This window comes from Gracilinanus agilis, chromosome 2, assembly GCF_016433145.1.
Source record: "Gracilinanus agilis isolate LMUSP501 chromosome 2, AgileGrace, whole genome shotgun sequence".
Taxonomy (NCBI): Eukaryota; Metazoa; Chordata; class Mammalia; order Didelphimorphia; family Didelphidae; genus Gracilinanus; species Gracilinanus agilis.
The window spans coordinates 402,826,348-402,846,853 of record NC_058131.1 but is presented as its reverse complement, the minus strand read 5'-3'; the positions used below and the strand labels follow the sequence as shown (position 1 = coordinate 402,846,853).

Sequence of the window (20,506 nt, the reverse complement as noted above, 5' to 3'; positions counted from 1 at the left end):
ATCTCTTGAGTTCTTTTCTGAGCCAAGTGCACATTTCCATTATCCAAAAGCTTATCTAAAGCCATATTAAAGGACCCAATTTCTGGGTTAGTTTCTAGTAAAACTAGTAGTTAAAACTAAAGGATCATACATAGCATGCACTTTCAGGCCCTGAGGTTCCAGTTCCTCTCTAAGTGTCATGGGCATGCATGAACTAGAAGTGCTCAGGAAATGGGAGCACTGAAACAATGTTCTTGTCAGCACTTTAAACAAAAAAATTCATTCAATAAGAATGGCACCATGATCCTTTTGCCCTTTCTCTGAAGGAACTAAATTAAACAGATTACAGACAGTGGCAAGAGCTGGCCCCAGAACAGCCTCCCCCTTATTTGTTATTTTTAGCAATTTAGTCCGACAACGCCTGACAACTAAACATGCCTAGAATAGCTGATGGGAGGGGGGATTATCAGATACTACCAGTGAAAAAACAGTAGTCATCACTTCCTCCAATCCCAAGAAGGAATCATTTTCCATGTCTTTACAGCATCACACATTATTTGGGTCTTTTAAAGTCTTATATAAAAACAGAATACATGTATATAAAAATATTAAGTACAGTGGAAACTGATAACATTTCTTGACCTAGAGTATTGTTCTATCACTCATACATGACATTTCTTTAAAAACAAAAAATAGAAAAAAATGAACTCACATTTGAACTTTCCTAAACAAAAAGCTAGAGAATTATCATATTGATTTTGAAATACTTTTCTCAAAAAATGAAGATGTTCAAAAAGGATGGCAGCACAAAGTGAGAGGAATATGGATGTTTTTACTCTTTCATATCAAGTAAAAAACTTGCCTAGGGTTAGAACAAAGTGAAGATGGAGGACTCTCAAAGTTAATCATTAACATTAGCAAGATAAAAATAGCAGCTCACATTTATAAGGATCATCAAGTTTTATAAAATGCTTTATTCACAACAATTTTATCAGTTAGGCAGAACAAGTATTTTCATTTTACAAATGAAGAAACCAAACCTGAAAGAGGCTAAGTGTCTCACCCAGTATCACAGAGCTAAATAATTGTTAAAGAGAAGATTTGAATGCAAATCTATCCTAACTCCAATTCTAGTGCTTTTCCTTTTTTTTTCTTTTTTTAATATTTCACTGTTGAACATTTTTTTATATTTTTTTATATTAAGTTCATTTCCCAATGATTCCACATACCCTAGAGGAAATCTTTCCTACCACAAATACTATCAAGCAAAACAAATCAACACAACCACAACTAAAAATGCAACCTGTGGCCTACCACTACCTCTCTACAGAGAGGCAGGAAGCATACAGTTCACCATCAATCCTCAAAGCCTTTAGGTCACTGAATAGAACAAAGGTATGAAGTCATTCAGTGTTGTTGCTCTTTACTTTTTCTAGGTCATTATAAATTGTTCTCCTCCGTATTTTTTTCCTTTGCTCTGTATCATTTCAAATGAGTCTTTCTAAAATTCACTGAAATCTTCATATGCATCATTTCTTAATCACAATAATAGGCCATTACATTCATATAATAGTTTGTTCAGTGTTCCCCACTTAATGGGCCCTCTCCAGTTCTTGGCTACTACAAAAAATACTGCTATAAATATTTTTTTGTACATAGGGGATTTTCCTCTTTGGAGTACCTTCCTAAAAGTAGTATCACTGGGTTTAAGGATATATGTATATAATTTAATTTAGGGGCAGCTAGATGGCTCAGTGGAAAAGAATACAGGGTCTGGAATCAGGAAGACCCGAGTTCAAATCTGGCCTCAGACACTTAATAGTTGTGTGATCCTGGGCAAGTCACTTAATCTCTGTTTGCTTTAATCCACTGGAAAAGAAAATGGCAAACCATTCCAGTATCTTTACCAAGAAAAGCCCATGGATGGTAAGGCCCAAGAGGTTACAAAGAGTCGAACATGACTGACTGAATGACAATTTAGTAACTTTTTGGGGTACAACTCCAAATTAGACTTTTCTCCAAAGTGGCTGAACCAATTCATACAATAATGCAGTAATGGCAAACCTTTTAGAGATCAAGTGCCGGGCCCTACCCCACTACATTCTCTAGACTAAGTGCTATGCTCCTCTCCCCGAGAGAACAAGTGCCATGCCCTTCCCCACACACATGCTGGGTACACCTTGTACCCCTCTTATCCCACACTGGGGAGGGAGAAGCACTCCCAGTGGGCTGCAGGGCAGAGGGGTAGATGAAGTGAGGAATGTCCTCAGCAAGTGTAAAGAGGGGGAGGGAAGTGATCCTAGTGCTTTGCTCCCCTCCAGCTCTGACACCTGTGAGCCACCCACCTTACCCACTTTGTGCTCCCATTGGCTGCTGGGCAGAAGGGTAGGGGGATGGGAAAAAATGTTATCAGACATGGTAGAGAGGGGGGAGCAGCTCCGCCCGAGTCACTCTGCTTTTCTAGTAACAAACCCTGGGGCTGGGAGGTTGGGGAGGGAGGGTGGCCAAGTGCCCACCGAGAGAGCTTTACATGCCATCTTTGGCACCCGTGCCATAGGTTCTCCATCACTGCAATAGTACGTTAGTGTGTCTGCCTTCCGAAAGCTACTTCCATATTTATCATTTGTATCTTTTAGTATCTTTGCCAATTTGAGAGCTGGGAATTGAACCAAGAATGTTAAATTCAATTTCTTTTCTCATTAGTGATATGGAGCATTCTTTCATTGGTAACTGCAATTCTTTTAAAAACTTCAGCTCTCATTGACCTATCCATGATGAAAATGAAAACCATTTTCAGCAACCAGGCTGTTGATATTCCAAAAAATGTTGACATCTCTCTGAAGGGTAGAACAATTTAATTATTACAAAGGGTCAAGCGATTTTGACCATATCAATGTTGAACTTGGTATCCTTGGAAAGAAGATAAAAAGCTCCAGTTTGACAATTGGTGGGGAAATTGAAAGTGATTTGCAACAATTTGCATAATCTATAATCATATGTAAAACATGATTAAAGGTATTAAACTGAGTTTTTGGTGAGGTCTGTGCATGCTCACTTCCCCATCAATGCTATTAAAGAGAATGGCTCATTTGTTTAAAATTAGAAAATTCCTGGCTGAAAAACATATCTGAAGAATGAGCATGGAACCAACCACGTGATGATTTCTAAAGCTCAAAAAGATAAATTAATTCTTGAAATTATATTTAACATATAAAATCAGATGCCTTAAGACACATCATATAATTTTTTTGAAAGGATATCAGAAAATATCTGAATGGTAACTATATTTCTGAGAAAGACATGATACAACAGGCTAATGAATTAATAAGTTCAGAAAGTTGTACAGATGCCAAAGGCAGTGTCTTGAAAATTCGTTTACTCAGATGTTATAATAAAGTACATTTGACCAAAAATAAATAAATAGCTCTTCAAAACTGCCCATTCATAGCCTTTGACCATTTATAATTTGGGGAATTACTTATACATTCATTTCATTTTAACTCCACATATATCTTAAATATCAGAACTATACCAGGCAATAAAGATCTCTTTTCCAAGTTAAGTGCTTCTCTTCTAGCTGACTTGTTCATAGAAAAGCCTTTTGATATTACAGATTTTAAATTATCCTTTTTTTCACTATCCTTTGTTTTAACAATGCTTCTTCTATGACATATTAAGTGATAGTAAAAGTGAAATAATAAGAAAACAGGCAAACAAAATGCAATGATTACAACAATGTAAATGAAAAGACTGAATACCTCAAAACTGAATGCTATAAATAGTATTATAATGACCAAGCTTAGTCCCACAAAAAGAGATAAGATGTATCTCTCTCCCTTTGCTGAGGTAGAGGAATAAATATGAAAATCATAGTGATACAAAACCAAAAGACATTAGTAAGAAAAAAATTGATAATTCTTTCACTAGCCAATTGTTGAAGATACCTCCTTCTGTTCTTCTCTAATTTTTTTTTCATCATGTGACCTTTCATGTTTTCAGGTCCATTTGTCAAATGTCTATTTGGAGTTTACTATGATATATAAGATGTTGGTTTAAACCTAACTTATGGCAAATCACTTTCTGTTTTTCCCAAGAGTTTTTAATGGAATAGAAGTCTCATCACAGTACCCTTGAGCTTATCAAAGCCTAGACTACTATGTTCAGTTGCTTCTGGGTCTTGTTCATTTATTCTAATCTAATAATCAACCTTTCTATTTTGTTTTTGGTACCAAAAAGTTTTGATAACTACTTTATATTATAAGCATAGGTGCTGGCAATAATACTAGATCTTTTTGTTCTTTCCCACCCTTTTCCATTATTTCCCTTTGGATTTTTGATGCTATTATTATTTTGACTGGTTCCATAAAGTAAACCACAGGCTTTATTGGTACGGGACTAACTCTGTAGATTAATTTTGATAGTATCTTTGTCTTTATTATTATACTTTCATAGTCCAAACAAAGATAATTATTATCCCTTGAATGATTTGTCTTCCCTTATTTCCAAAAAGTGTTTTGTAGATGTAAAAAGTCCTAAAAATGTCTTAGTTGACTTTGGGATATTTTATGAATTTTGTAGCTATTTAAACTTTCTTTTTGTGAGTTCATTTTATATATTACCCCACTATTCTTTCCATTACACCATGCTGTCAATTTTTTTTTCTCATTAGGGAGTTTCCTTGACAATTCTTCAAGAATAGTACTGGCAAAAGATTACTTCTCCAGCCTAGTTAAGTATGGAGTGGCCCATCACTCAGCATACTGGCAACTAAAGGATGAGATATTTGATCATAGCAATGCATAAGACATATAAAAACATGAAATGGCTCTAAATGTTGTATGGCCCTCTTCTGTTTTGGTAGTACAGTGTTAGGATAGAGAATAAAAAATAATAGAAAACAACAACATCATTTTTGTACTACCTACAAATATTAATTTATCTCTTTTACCTTAAATATGAGATCTTTGTTCAGTGATTGAGTTACTAGAGGAAGTAAACTATATCCACACTGAAATCACTGCTATATATGAAATCAGAAGACGGAATTTTCTGGGAAATGGAAAGATGGCTCATAGGCTTCTCACAGAGAAGTGAATGAAAGAATTAGTCAAATTCTAACTGGCCATATCAACTTTCAAGTGCTTTAAGATGAGCATAAGCAAAAAGATCCCAAAGAAGATAACTGCAGCATGTGCACCAAAATGTCAGAGAGAATGAAGAAGTACACAAGTTATAGGAAGAACTTAACAAGATTCTCCAAACCAAGATAGAATATACCTTGATTGGCAACTCGAATGCTTAGAAAATGCTTTTTAAAATATAGCACATTATGAAGAAATAAAAGCCAAAACAAAAGCTTATGGACATCTCAGAAAAGTGTAAATCATAAATAATTTATTCAAGAAGAGAATAATAAAAAAGGCAACACAGAGTAGATGATAGAAAGTTGGCCTCAGAGTCAAGAAAACCTATATTCAAGTCTGGCCCCAAACCCTGGGGCAAACCACTTCTAAATACTCCAGGCTAAGACTATAAATTTTAAAGAAGATTGAGAGACAGCTCCCACTCCAATACTCATCATCATTTGTTATTTCCTCTTTTGTCAGCCTTGCCAATCAGATTGTTGTAAGGATTATCATCATTTTTTAGAGAAGATTAGCAAATGTTTGTAACAAGAAAGCTAAATGAACTCAGAAATACATCAGCCAGAAAATGCTCTAACACCTATCCAAACAGAGCAACATGGACAGAAAATAAGTTTGTCAAAGTCTTGTTATAAGAACCACTTGATCTAATTTATCTCAAGGCATTTATTGATGAAACTCTAAGAACAAGAGACATAAATGGAACAGATTTGCCAGCATTTCTCCAAAAATTTGCTCTCATAATCAAAAACAATGAAGAAATTAATTCTAAAGGAGAAATAATTTCAAAAGTGCTAAAGTCTCTATATATAAGAGCATAGATTTAGAATTGGAAGAGAATTTAAAGATGATCTTGTCTAACCTCTTTTTACAGATGAGGAAAGTGAGGTTCAGAGAACTCAAGGCTCAGGTCAACATGTGAAAGACCAGCACTGGAAGCCAGGTCCTGCATCACAATGTCCCCCATTTCAAAAAAAGGAAATGATTCCAAAAGAATAGAAAAGATCACAAACAGCTTTATTGCTCTAAAAAAAAAAACAACCCAAAAGACAGCTGCAATCATTAACCTACATGTTCAGACGCTCATCTCTAGGAAATCTTTATGATAATGGTCTCTATACTGAGGATATTTTAATTTATCATCTTTTTTTTTTCAATCAGCAAAAATTCCCCTTTTCTCTCTCAACAGAGAAAGAAAAACAAAAATATCATCATAAACATATATAGTCAAGCAAAAAATTATCGTATTGACCATGTCCCCCCCAAAATATATCTTATTCTACATGAGTCCTCCATCTATCAGAAGGTGGGCAGAGTGTTTCATTATTAGTTCACAGTGAGGATATTCTTGAGGAAAAGTGTGATTTGAATATGCAGTTTTCTGCATCTTCACAATTATACAACTGACTAAAAAGTATAAAAAATACATAATTCCTCTGAATTTGATTGTTAATTTTTTAAAAGCATTTGACTTAGCAGAATAAAGTACAGGTTCTCCTTTTGATTGTTAATTTTTTTTTTTTAACCCTTGTATTTCGGTGTATTGTCTCATAGGTGGAAGAGTGGTAAGGGTGGGCAATGGGGGTCAAGTGACTTGCCCAGGGTCACACAGCTAGGAAGTGGCTGAGGCCGGGTTTGAACCTAGGACCTCCTGTCTCTAGGCCTGACTCTCACTCCACTGAGCTACCCAGCTGCCCCATGATTGTTAATTTTTTAAAAGCATTTGACTTAGAGACTCCAGCAAGTAATTAAGAAGATCATCCACCATGATCAGGTGGGATTTATACCAGGAATGCAAGGATGGTTCAACATTACGAAAACCATCCACATAATTGACCATATCAACAGTCTAACAAACAAAAATCACATGATTATCTCAATAGATGCTGAAAAAGCCTTTGACAAAATATAGCACTCATTCATATTGAAAACACTGAAAAGTATAGGAATAGAAGGACCTTTCCTAAAAATAATAAACAGTATATACCTAAAACCATCAACAAGCATCATATGCAATGGGGATAAATTAGAAGCCTTCCCAATAAGATCAGGAGTGAAACAAGGATGCCCATTATCACCTCTATTATTCAACATAGTACTAGAAACACTAGCAGTAGCAATTAGAGAAGAAAAAGAAATTGAAGGTATCAAAATAGGCAAGGAGAAGACTAAGCTATCACTCTTTGCAGATGATATGATGGTCTACTTAAAAAATCCTAGAGGGACAGCTGGGTGGCTCAGTGGATTGAGAGCCAGGCCTAGAGACGGGAGGTCCTAGGTTCAAATCTGACCTCAGACACTTCCCAGCTGTGTGACCCTGGGCAAGTCACTTGACCCCCATTGCCTACCCTTGCCACTCTTCTCCCCTGGAGCCAATACACAGTATTGACTCCAAGACGGAAGGTAAGGGTTAAAAAAAAAAAAAAAAAATCCTAGAGAATCAACTAAGAAGCTTGTAGAAATAATCAACAACTTTAGCAAAGTTGCAGGATACAAAATAAATGCACATAAATCATCAGCATTTCTATATATTTCCAACACATTAAAGCAGCAAGAGGTAGAAAGAGAAACACCATTTAAAATCACCCTAGACAATATAAAATACTTAGGAATCTATCTATCAAAATAAACACAGCAATTATACGAAAACAACTACAAAACACTTTCCAAACAAATAAAACTGGATCTCAACAATTTGGAAAGCCATTAATTGCTCATAGGTAGGACAAGCTAACATAATAAAAATGACTATTCTACCCAAATTAGTTTACCTATTTAACGCCATATCTATCAAACTACCAAAAAACTTCTTTACTAAATTAGGAAAAACTGTAACAAATTTCATTTGGAATAACAAAAGATCAAGAATATCAAGGGAAATAATGAAAAAATTGAGAAGGAAGGGGGCCTAGCAGTACCAGATATTAAACTGTACTATAAAGCAGCAGTCATCAAAACAATATGGTACTGGCTAAGAGACAGAAGGGAGGATCAGTGGAATAGACTTGGGGTTAATGACATCAGCAAGACAGTGTATGATAAACCCAAAGAGCCCAACTTTGGGGACATGAATCCACTATTTGACAAAAACTGCTGGGAAATTTGGAAAACAATATGGGAGAGATTAGGTTTAGATCAACATCTCACACCCTACACCAAGATAAATTCAGAATGGGTGAATGACTTGAATATAAAGAGGGAAACTATAAATAAGTTAAGTGAACACAAAATAGTATACCTGTCAGATCTCTGAAACAGGAAAGATTTTAAAACCAAGCAAGAGTTAGAGAACATTACAAAATGTAAATTAAATGGTTTTGATTATATTAAGCTAAAAACCTTTTGCACAAACAAAAACAATGTAGTCAAAATCAGAAGGGAAACAACAAATTGGGAAAAAATCTTTATAAGGAAAAACTCTGACAGGGGTCTAATTACTCAAATATACAAGGAGTTAAATTAATTGTATAAAAAAATCAAGCCATTCCCCAATTGATAAATGGGCAAGACACATGAATAGGCAATTTTCAGGTAAAGAAATCAAAAGTATCAATAAGCACATGAGAAAGTGTTCTAAATCTCTAATAATTAGAGAAATGCAAATCAAAACAACTCTGAGGTATCACCTCACATCTAGCAGATTGGCTAAAATGAAAGAAGGGGAGAGTAATGAATGCTGGAGGGGATGTGGCAAAATTTGGACATTGATGCATTGCTGGTGGAGTTGTGAACTGATCCAACCATTCTGGCTGGCAATTTGGAGCTATGCTCAAAGGGCTATAAAAGAATGCCTGCCCTTTGATCCAACCATACCATTGTTGGGTTTGTACCCCAAAGAGATCATTAATAAAGACTTGTACGAAAATATTTATAGCTGTGCTTTTTGTGGTGGCAAAGAACTGGAATAGGAGGAGATGTCCTTCAATTGGGGAATGGCTGAACAAACTGTGGTATATGCTGGTGATGGAATACTATTGTGTTCAAAGGAATAATAAACTGGAGGAATTCCATGTGAACTGGAAAGACCTCCAGGAACTGATGCAGAGTGAAAGGAGCAGAGCCAGAAGAACATTGTACATAGAGACTGATATACTATGGTAAAATCGAATGTAATGGACTTCTGTACCAGCAGAAAGCAATGACAGGACAGCTCTGAGGGATTTATGGTAAAGAACGCTACCCACATTCAGAGGAAGGACTGCAGGAGAGGAAACATATAAGAAAAACAACTGCTTGAACGCATGGGTTGAGGCCGACATGATTGGGGATGTAGACTCGAAACTACCACACTAATGCAACTAACAACAATTTGGAAATAGGTCTTGATCAATGACACATGTTAAAATCAGTGGAAATGTGCATCGGCCATGGGTGGGGGGAGAGCGAGGGGTGAAGGGGAAAGTAGGAGCATGAATCATGTAACCATGTTAAAAATGAATATTAATAAATGTTTTTAAAAAAGCATTTGACTTAGCAGAATAAAGTACAGGCTCTCCTCAAATAAGTTTTCTTCTACACAACTCTTAAAATCATACAAGATTTCCTGATAGTTATTTCCCAGAATATCAAAAAGCAAAAAAAACCAGAGAGAAGTCTATTCATTAGTGGTCTCTGCAGAGTGTCTTAAAGGAAACACAGGATTTCTTAAAGAAGTTTTTCATACACTTTGTATGGATAGTATGCTAACTGCATTAAGACCCAGAACACTACCAGTCTCCTCAATGAGATCTATAACCCCTCAATTTATCTTTTTTAATATTAGTTTTATTTTAATAAACTTTCACATAAATTTTCCAAAGTTATATAATTCAAATTGTCTCCCTCTCTTCTTCCTTTCCCACTCCCAGAGCTGATAAGCAATTCAAACTAGGTTATACATGTATTACCTATCACACAAAGCATATTTTGATATTATTCATTTTTATCAAGTGAATAATTTTATAAAACCACAATCCAAAACATATACCCAAATGAACAAGTGATAAATCATATACTTTCATCTGCTCTCCTCCAACAATTCTTTCTCTGGAGGTGGATAGCATTTTTTTTCATAAGTCTCTCAGAATTGTCCTAGATGAGTGATGGGCAAACTACGGCCCAAGAGCCAGAGATGTGGCCCCTTGAAATGCTCTATCTGAGCCACACGACATTATTCCTAATCTGACGAATACAATGAGGAGGATACAATACAATGAAACTTCGAAAGAGTTGCCTTAGAGACAGACTGACAGATGAGCATTTCCTTTCCTTTGGCCCACTCTTTAAAAAGTTTGCCCATCACTGTCCTAGATCATTCTATTGCTGTTAGTAGCAAAGTCTATCACATTTGATCGTTTCACAATATTGCCGTTACTGTGTATAATGTTTTCCTGGTTCTTCTTATTTCATTCTGCATCAGTTCATGTAGGTCTTTCCAGCTCTTTCTGAAATCATCCTGTTCAATATTCCTTATAGCATAATAGTATTTCATCACCATCATAAACCACAATTTGTTCAATCATTCCCCAATTAAGGGACATCCCTTTAGTTTCCAATTCTTTTGACACCACAAAAAGAGCAACTATAAATATTTTTGTACAAACAGATCCTTTCCAATTTTAAAAAAAATTTTTTTTGATATACAGACCTAGTAGTGGTATTACTATATCAAAAATATGTATTGTTTTACAGCCCTTTGGGCATAATTCCAAAAGGGATCAGTTCACAACTCCACCAGCAATGCATTAGTGTCCCAATTTTGCCAGGTCTCTTCCAACATTTATCAATTTCCTTTACTGTCATATTGGCCAATCTAATAGGTGTGAGGTACCCCAGTTGTTTTAATTTGCATTTCTCTAATCAAGAGGGATTTAGAACATTTTTTCATGATTACTGATAGCTTTGATTTCTTCACCTGAAAACTGCCTATTCATATCCTTTAACCATTTACCAACTGAGGAATGACTTGGATTCTTATAAACTTGTCTTTAGTTCTTTTTATATTTGAGAAATGACCCCAATCAATAAATGGGCAAAGGACATGAATAGGCAATTTTCAGATGAAGAAATCAAAACTATCAATAATAAGCACATGAGAAAGTGTCCTAAATCTCTAATAATTAGAGAAATACAATCAAAACAACTCTAAGGTAGCAGATTGGCTAAAATGACAACAGGGGAGAGTAATGAATGTTGGAGGGGATGTGGTAAAATTGGGACATTAATGCATTGCTGGTGGAGTTGTGAATTGATCCAACCATTCTGGATGGCTGAACAAATTGTGGTATCTGTTGGTGATGGAATACTATTGTGTTCAAAGGAATAAAGAACTGGAGGAATTCCATGTGAACTGGAATGGCCTCCAGGAATTGATACAGAGTGAAAGGAGCAGATCCAGGAGAAGATGGTACACAGAGACTGATACACTGTGGTACAATCAAACATAATGGACTTCCCTACTAGCAGCAAAGCAAGGATCCAGAGCAAGGCTGAGGGACTTATGAGAAAGAAAACTAGCCACATTCAGAGGAAGAACTGTAGGAGGAGAAACACAGAAGAAAAACAACTGCTTGAACACATGGGCTGATGGGGATATTATTGGGGATGTAGACACTAAACAATAACTCTAGTCCATCTATCAATAATATGTAATTAGGTCTTGATCAATGATACATGTAAAATCCAGTGGAATTGTGCATTGGCTAAGGGGGGGTTAGGGAAGTTTGGGGGAGAGGGGAAAGAACATGAAATATGTAACTATAGGGAAATATTCAAAATTCAAAATAAAAATAAAAAAAACCTCCAGAAAAAAAAATTTGAGAAATGAGACCTTTATCAGAGAAATTTGTTAAAAAAAAAATTTTCCCCAATTTGTTGCTTCCCTTCTAATCTTGGTTGCATTGGTTTTGATTGTACAAAACTTTTTAATTTAATATGATCAAAATTATTCATTTTACCTCTTGTAATCTCTCTCTCTCTCCATTTTAACTTTCTCTTGGTATAAGGTGTGAGATACTGATCTAAACCTAACTTTTGCCATATTATTTTCCAACTTTCCCAGCAGTTTTTGTCAAATAGTAAGTTCTTAATCCCCAAAGCTGGGGACCTTTGGGGGTTTATCAAACACTAGATTATCAAACACTAGATTGCTGAGGTCATTTACCCCTAATTTAGTCCATCGATCCACCCTTCTATTTCTTAGCCAGCACCAGATTGTTTTGATGGCAACTGCTTTAGAGTACAGTTTAAGATCTGGTACAGCTAAGTCACCATCTTTCATTGGTTCCCTTAATATTCTTGATCTTTTGTTCTTCCAGATGAATTTTGTTTTTATTTTTTCTAAAAACAGGTTTTTGGTAGATTGGTATGGCACTGAATAAGCAAATTAATTTTGGTAGGACTGTCATTTTTATTATATTAGCTCAGCCTACCATAAACAATTAAGTTTTTCCAACTGTTTAGATCTAATTTTATTTGTGTGAACAGTGTTTTGTAATTGTGTTCATATAATTCCTGAATCTGTCTCAGCAACAGATTCCCAGGTATTTTATTTTCTCTAGAGTGATTTTAAATGTAGTTTCTCTTTTTAACTCTTATTTTTTTAAAAACCCTTACCTTCTGTCTTAGAATCAATACTGTGCATTAGTTCCAAGGCAGAAAAGTGGAAAGGGGGCTAAGTGACTTGCCCAGGGTCACACGGCTAGGAAGTGTCTGAGGCCACATTTGAACCTAAGATCACCCATCTCTAAGGCCTGTCTCTCAATCCACCGAGCTACTCAGCTGCTCCCTTCTTTCTAACTTCCTACTGAGCTTTGCTGATGATTTATTTCAACTAGTTTTTAGTTGATTTTCTAGGATTCTCTAAGTATACCTTCATTTCATCTGCAAAGAGTGATAGTTTAGCTTCCTCACTGCCTACTTTAAAAAAGCTAGCACTTCCAGTACAATATTAAATAATAGTGGTGATAATGGGCTCCCTTGCTTCACTCCTAATCTTATCTATAACCACTCAAAAGAAATCCATCTAACAATTCTTTCTAGGAAAAATGAAATGGATAAAGAAGGTATATCTCTTTGATTATAATATACAATTGGATTGTCAGCCCACTCAGTTAGTCCATAAATATACGCATTAAATGGGCAATAGAATGGACAATAATCTGGGCTAAGGATTAAATAGGACATAGGAAACCAGGAAGATTACAAACACATAGTGTTTTCACAATTCCAAGTGGCTCCCTGACATAAAAGCCTACTTTCAACATAACAGTCTTCTGATGATGCTTGATGATATTGTTTCAAATCAGGATATATACCACACTCTCCAAAGAATCCAAACCATGAAAGATCCAAAAAGATCAGTGTAGAGGCAGATGTTGGCTACAAAGAGATTACTAGGTATTACAGAAACAACTTCTGCATAAGAAGTGGAAGAAAATAAATAATTATGGACACCTATGAAGAGGACAATACCAGCAAGCACAAGAAGTCTATGTCAGGCAATATACTTAGGACAATAAATTCAGGAGAGTTTAAGTATTGCAATGAGATCCAAATCCACTAAAAGACTTAGAAGAAAGGACTCTAGAACACTGAGTAAAACATTTGTAGAGGATCTATGGACTGGTCTAAAATGACACGATTAAAAAGCATGGAAAGGCTGTAATTTTCTTCAATAGAAACAGTACACACATCACTGTGAAACACAGAGCTATCAAAGTTTTTGTGTATGTGAAACTAATGTTTTAATATAAAAGATTATGCCTATAAGATAAATTATGCTTAACATAAACTACTCTAAGAATAGATTCTCCAAATTATTTTGAAATACATAGGATCATATTCACCTGCTGTACAAAAACTACCAAAAATGCCTTAGATTTACTCTATCTGAAATTAGACCTAGCAAATAAATCCCTAGTTTAATAAATCCTAAGGAAGTATAGCAATCAATATAAACAATCCTGGTTCAACTTCCATTTTTAAAAACAGGTCTTGATTTAACTCAGAAATGAAATTGGTGAACTAGATACCCAAATTATTTCTACATTATTACTGTTATTCTTAGAAGGCCATTTAGAGAGAGAGAGAGAGAGAGACCAAGGCCAGATTTTCTTCATTTTTTATGATCCCATGTTCATAAAATTCTTACATATTTTGAAGAAATGTCTACTGCATTAATCCCAAAGGTCTGTAATTTAATTATCAAATGTTGCTTTGAATTGACAAACTAAAATTACCTACAATTTAAAGTTCTAACTGTTAATATTCACTTCTACTTACTTCTTCTCTATGTAAAACTTTTCCTGGAGACAATGTCTACTTCTGCTTCAATTTGGGCAAATCTATGACATGAGAGCAGAAGCTGATGAATAAGAATCTAGGCTAAGACTAAAAGGACAAACAATCTTCTTAGTTTCTCCTATCTAGTAAAAAATGAATGGAAGTACTCAATAAAGCTAGAAAAAATTCAAATTGTAAAAAATCCAAAGAATTTACTTTCTAGACAGGCTACAACTAACTTAAGAAACTCATGGCAAAATGAAAAGTAATTAGTTGTTAAAAAGAAGGAAAGATCATGTAAAATATAAAGCTACCAGAAATTTAAAGGAATCAGAGTAAAAATTTGCCAGTAAAAATAGAAATGACAGAAATTTAATACACAGTTCTTTGGAAGGTAGAATGCAAGAAGGAAAATGGCAACAGATAAAAGGTGTAAAGAGCCACATTTTGAGCTAATGAAGGTCTTTTTCCTCCCACTTAAACATGAAGTGAAAATATACAATAAAAAAAATAGCCTAAATCAAAGATTGCTACCCATCTGCATCTATTTGCTATTCAGGAAATGAAACAGACTATGGCAGCTATAAAATTTTATGATTTACTGCTCAAATATAGAAAAAATTAAATCTAAGCTTAAACATCACTTAAAGAGGCATCCTTTAACATAAAATTTTTATTAATGTATGATTAATAAAACATTAATTTAGTAATTTCAATGTTCTTTAATTTTTTTTTACTTTGATTTTTTTTTAAATTTTCCACACTTAAACAGTTCTCTTCAAAATCCTCACCAAACCTGAGATATTACTGCCATTCCTGAAAAAGAAAAAAGACATTTCCAGACTACATCTGGGAAAATATTCTCATCTGGACCTTAAAGATTCTTTGCTGTCAATGAAAAATCCACACTGCAAATGACCAGCAAATATGGAGTGGTATGTAACCAGCCTTCTCTAGAGGCAATACTAAAGACAAAGAATAGGATTCTAAATCTGTCCCTGACACAATAAGACTGCATATCCATGGATTCAAGATATTTACAAGTCAGTGTGAACTCTGGGATTTCCAAATGCCAGTCTCTTTTATAGGCTTCACTTCTAATACCTATTTTAAAACAAACATCCATCTTGTGTGTGTCAAAAATGCAAAAATGCTTTATTCTCATAATAAAGGGAAAACACATACATAGGTTAGTAGCTAGTAGTATCTTCTTAAATGCTTTTTTTCTGGGTTATACATATATTATTAAGAAGGAGAACAAGTAGTATGCATGGCTGAAATCCTAATTTGTAGAACAGTAAGAGAAACCACTTCATCCAATAAGCTCCTTTTTTGTGTCTTATGAAATAATTTGATTCTGAAACTCAAGTTTATCAAATTAGATGGAAGAGGCCCCAAATCAAAAATGTTACTTGAACTTTTGCAGTATGGCAAAGTAGCAAACGAGCTTTTGAAAAGGGCAGAAACTTTTGTCATAACACCAGATTCATTAATCAGCATATAATTATTAAGTACTTACTATATATCAGGCACGGTAGTGGGTGCTGTAGATTATGAATCCAAAAATGAAGCAATCCCTACCCTCAGAGAGTTTATACTCTACTTAGGGGAGATAACATGTATATATGTGCAAGTAAATATAAAATAGATTTTTTTAAAAATTTACCCTCAACAAGACTCCAAGAAGTCAATTGCACAACAAAGAACATGTCAGTTTATTAAGGAATTCTGACCTGTTAGAACTCCAGACAGATGAAACAACTAATGGATGCTACTCTCTTCTTTCTTTCTAATATGGGGAGAAGTTTAAAAATATTTATCATGCATAAGTTTTCATTTGATGGCCTCCAGTTCTTCATCTGTAAGAGACTGGGTCAAATGGTCTCTAAGGTTTCTTACAGATTTAGATTATCTTAAGATTCTAGGATGACACCATTCTTGAAGGCGGCCTATCCACAACTATACCAACTCAAAAATAAAGTAGTTAAGGCAAAACTGGACATATATCCAAGTCCCTACCAGCCACCACCCGGACTATGGAAAGAATGACCCTCTCTAGGAGGGGCAATATTTCCTCAATTATGGGAATTCCTCCAAAAACATTCTCTCATCTGAGTATCAGAAGTAAACCAACTGCAAAGTGTTACAGGACCCCTCCCACACAGTTCACTCACCACTATTCTTCCTGTTCTCATTAGCAACCACTTTTAAAATTGCCAGTCCAAAGTTGGTATTTTTCTAGAAGATAAAGTTATTTCTTAGCATCTGCTTAACAGTATACTCCAGAGTGTTATTTTGCAACATTTGGATGCATAACAAAGATGTTCTGAATGGATCACAATATTCTGGGTTTCTTCATTTCTCTTCAACAATCTTTAGCCAGAGTGGGGTGGATAATAGTGAGTATGGCATAATGAAGGAAGATGGGATGACTGGTATTTGTGGATGAAATGTGAAAAGGGTGATGAAATGGAACCAGACATGGCAAGCTTAATGTCAAGATGAAGCAAGAGAGAGAAATAAAAAGGGTGCCAGACTTGGAGTCAGAGGACTTTTGGTACAGTCATAGCTCTTCCACATACTACCTGTATTTCTTTAGGGAAGTCATTCACCTCTCTGACTGTAGATTCCAAGGGCTTAGCAAAATACCTGACTAGCAGCAGGTACTTAATAAATGCATGCTGACTTGCCTTGTCTTCTAGATTTATGACTCTATGAGCTTCTCAGGGGCAAGGCAAATCAAACAAGCTTCCTAAAATAAGCTGGACTGAAAAAGATTAGAAAACTTAGGGTTAGAGGGAGAAGCACCAGACTAAGCTAAGATTTGAACTCTGGCTTACCACTCACTGGAGGTACCAATCACTTGAGGCAGTTTCATGATAAAATGAATTTGTCCATTGCTACAAAATGAGACACAAGAAAAGTCAAGTTCTATAACTTCTGATCTCACTTCAAGTGCCAATTCATATTCCTTCTATTTAAAAAGAAAAAAATGAATATTTTTTTAAAACTATAGAAACATGCTTACACAGGTGGATATTTTTCTAATAAAAGAAAAGTCTATTTTAATGATGCATCCAAACACTCGACTTTCCCTTTTTAAGGAATTATTTATCTGCTATCTATTCCTGACAAAGGTGATAAATATGCAGAATGAGATCCACATTTCTGGACGTGACAAATTTGAGAATGTGTTTTGCTTGACTATATTTGTTATAAAGGTTTTGTTTTGTTTTCTAAAGGAAAATAGGAGGAGGAAAAAAACAAATGCTTGATAATTTCAAAAGTAAAATTTAATATTAAAAAAAGACTATCATCAATTTGAAAGGTTAATATTGCATATTAAAATCTCTGCCTTATTTTTTCTCCTCAAAAATAAGAATATCATTATTAGGCTTTAAACATCATTAAGATGAAATGGTACCTTAAAAAAAAAAAAGATGAATTGGTATTGTTTTTTTCTTGGTCATTGGCCCGCCATATTTATTTATTTATTTGTTTTAGGGACCTTTACCTTCTGTCTGGCATGGGTGAGGCAACTGGGGTTAAGTGACTTATTCAGGGTCACATAGATAAGAAGTGTCAGAGGCCACATTTGAGTCCAAGACTTCCCTTCTTTGGGCCTGGCACTCTATTCACTAAACCACCTTGCTATCCAAACTACCATATTTATGAATCAGGAAAATAAAACCTCTATCAAAATATCATCCTTTGAAATTACATATCATTCAATCCAACCCTCTGACTTAACAGAAGAGAAAGTGAGAAGCAGAGAGATTAAGTATCAACAAAAAAAGTCCCTAAATCCTTAAAAATACTGGGGGTTTTAAAAACTCATTTCTTGCTAATATAAAATGAAATGAGCCCACCAAATTTGCCAAATAGAGAGATTCTTGTTTATGTATGACTTAAATGATGATAGTAATAAAGAGAGATAACAACAAAGCTATTATGAAACTCTGTTCTTCTTGAAGAACATCTTTCAAAATGGAAGTTGTTTTCTTTAATTTGTTAAATAAGGGTCTGTGATATCACAGATCAGTTCATGACAGGTCAGTATCTCCAAAAAATTCCCCAGGATACTAAAGGAGATAGTCTAACTGATTCAGCAGATGGTTAAATCAGACTCTGAACTACTGCTCCAAAAAATATCTATACAAGTTAGATATCAAAATAACCTATGAAGTCATTATATCTATAGTTAGAGAAATCTTGATCTCTAAGATATGTTAACTATTTATCTTCTAGGGAACTAATAATATTCCAATATTCTAAGAAAAGTATTTCGCTATAGAAGAGTTAACTCAATTTCTCCCAATATTTATTAATTACATGTACTTCTACACCCTTTTTTTCCATCTAAAATATATTCCTCTCCTTCAGAGTAAGATATTTTTGTTATGGTTGATTTTTAAGTTCTTGTTTAAGACCTTGATAAAACTTAGAGGATACTCTATATATCACCACAGCTACACAGAGAACTGTCCCTTCCCACCTTTCCAGTCGTCTTACACCGTCCTAGTTGTGTGATCCTGGGCAAGTCACTTAACCCCCATTGCCTAGCCCTTACCACTCTTCTGCCTTGAAACCAATACACAGTATTGATTCCAAAATAGGAAGTAAGGGCTTAAAAAAAAAAAAAGTGGTAAGAGCTAGGCATTGGGGGTTAAGTGACTTGCCTAGGGCCACACAACTAAGACATGTCTGAGGCCATATTTGAACCTAAGACCTTCCCTCTCTAGGCCTGGGCTCTTGATCCACTGAGTCACCTAGCTCTCCTTAACTATAACTTTTCATTTCCATAAGAGTTCAGTGCAGAGGTATTGTTTCCTCTCTATCATTTTCAAATTTACACCAGATAAGCATCTGCTTACAACTTACTTCCAGTTCCTTAATTTTTTCTTCGGCTATCTTCTGTTTCTCTAACAGCTGGTTGTGAATTACTTCCTTGGACTGAAGAATAAACCTATGAAACAAAAGTTTAAAATTACACAAAGTAGCTGTGTTCATCACAAATCAATAACTATCAACCACAATCACAAAACTCATTAAATGAAAAGGAATTCCACTAGTCAAACCGAAGGAAGTATTTTGTGTGCTACTTTGTCTGACTCGGGAAGCTCACAATATGTTTGGAAGGAAAGCAATACTCAAGTCCTTTTGGTTGAGAAAGGATCAAGGCCTTAATGTTACAAGTTTATAGAAAAAGGGGAGGAAAAAAAAACAAAGAAAATTATCCAAATCAACCACAAAGTGATATCTTAAACAGAGAAAAATGTTCTTTAACCTACATTCAACATTTTATTAGTTGTAGCTCATTAATTACTTGTATCCAGCTATATTTAAAGCAAAAATTGTAAAATGCTGCTCCCCCTCACCCATTTTTCTAACAACAGTAACCCATGGCCTTTTAAAGTCACACAATCAAGTACTGTGTTGGGATCAATGCATTTAGTGTATGTATGAATTCCTCACACAAAAGGCTGTGTATAAGTCCTATTATCTTTTAAAAGGCCAAAAATACAAAGAAGGAAAATATATTCCCCCCCACTTTACATTCAGACTCAGTGCTGATAATGAAAGATAGAAAAAATTTTAAACAAGCAAATTATCTGTTTTGTCTTCTTTATATACTACCATTCATTTTACAATTCTTTCTGGGGGCAGTTGGATAAAATATTGGACTTAGAAAATCTGGGTTTGAGTCTTTGCTATACTACTTACTAGCTATAGGCCCTTGGATAAGTCACTTGATCTCTCTTAGCCTCAGGACTTTTATCTGTAAAATGGGAAAAATAATACTTAAATTAAAAATGACAAGAGATGGGGAAAGTCTACATTTGGAAGGGTTATGAAAGGACAGGAAAGGTTGGCAGAGTTGTGTACTCCAACCATTTTGGGGAAAAAAAATAGGATTATTATGAAGGAAATGAATAAAATGTCCACACCCTTGATCCATAGATTCTACTTCTGGGTTTATACCCCAAGAATATAAAAAGCCCCATATATACCAACATAATTTTAGCAACACTTTGTAGCAACAAAGAACTGGAAGCAAAGTACTTTTGCCCACTGATTTGAGAATGGTTGAGCAAACTGTAGCACATAAATATAATGAAATA

The 20,506-nt window shown here is 34.9% G+C and overlaps 1 protein-coding gene across 2 annotated transcripts in view; it reads right to left on the bottom strand.

Moving 5' to 3' along the window:
- Positions 1-20,506, bottom strand: part of PFDN1 (prefoldin subunit 1) — a 61,672-nt gene that overhangs the window by 25,848 nt on the left and 15,318 nt on the right. The window contains exons 3-4 of one of the 2 annotated variants that reach the window (XM_044664550.1): positions 19,266-19,350; positions 17,225-17,284 (exon numbers count right to left, since the gene is read on the bottom strand). In XM_044664550.1, the coding sequence (XP_044520485.1) occupies positions 17,228-17,284; positions 19,266-19,350 (142 nt within the window). In that variant the 3' untranslated portion in view covers positions 17,225-17,227. The remainder of the gene's footprint in view (positions 1-17,224; positions 17,285-19,265; positions 19,351-20,506) is intronic. The other variant, XM_044664549.1, reaches the window with a different exon arrangement.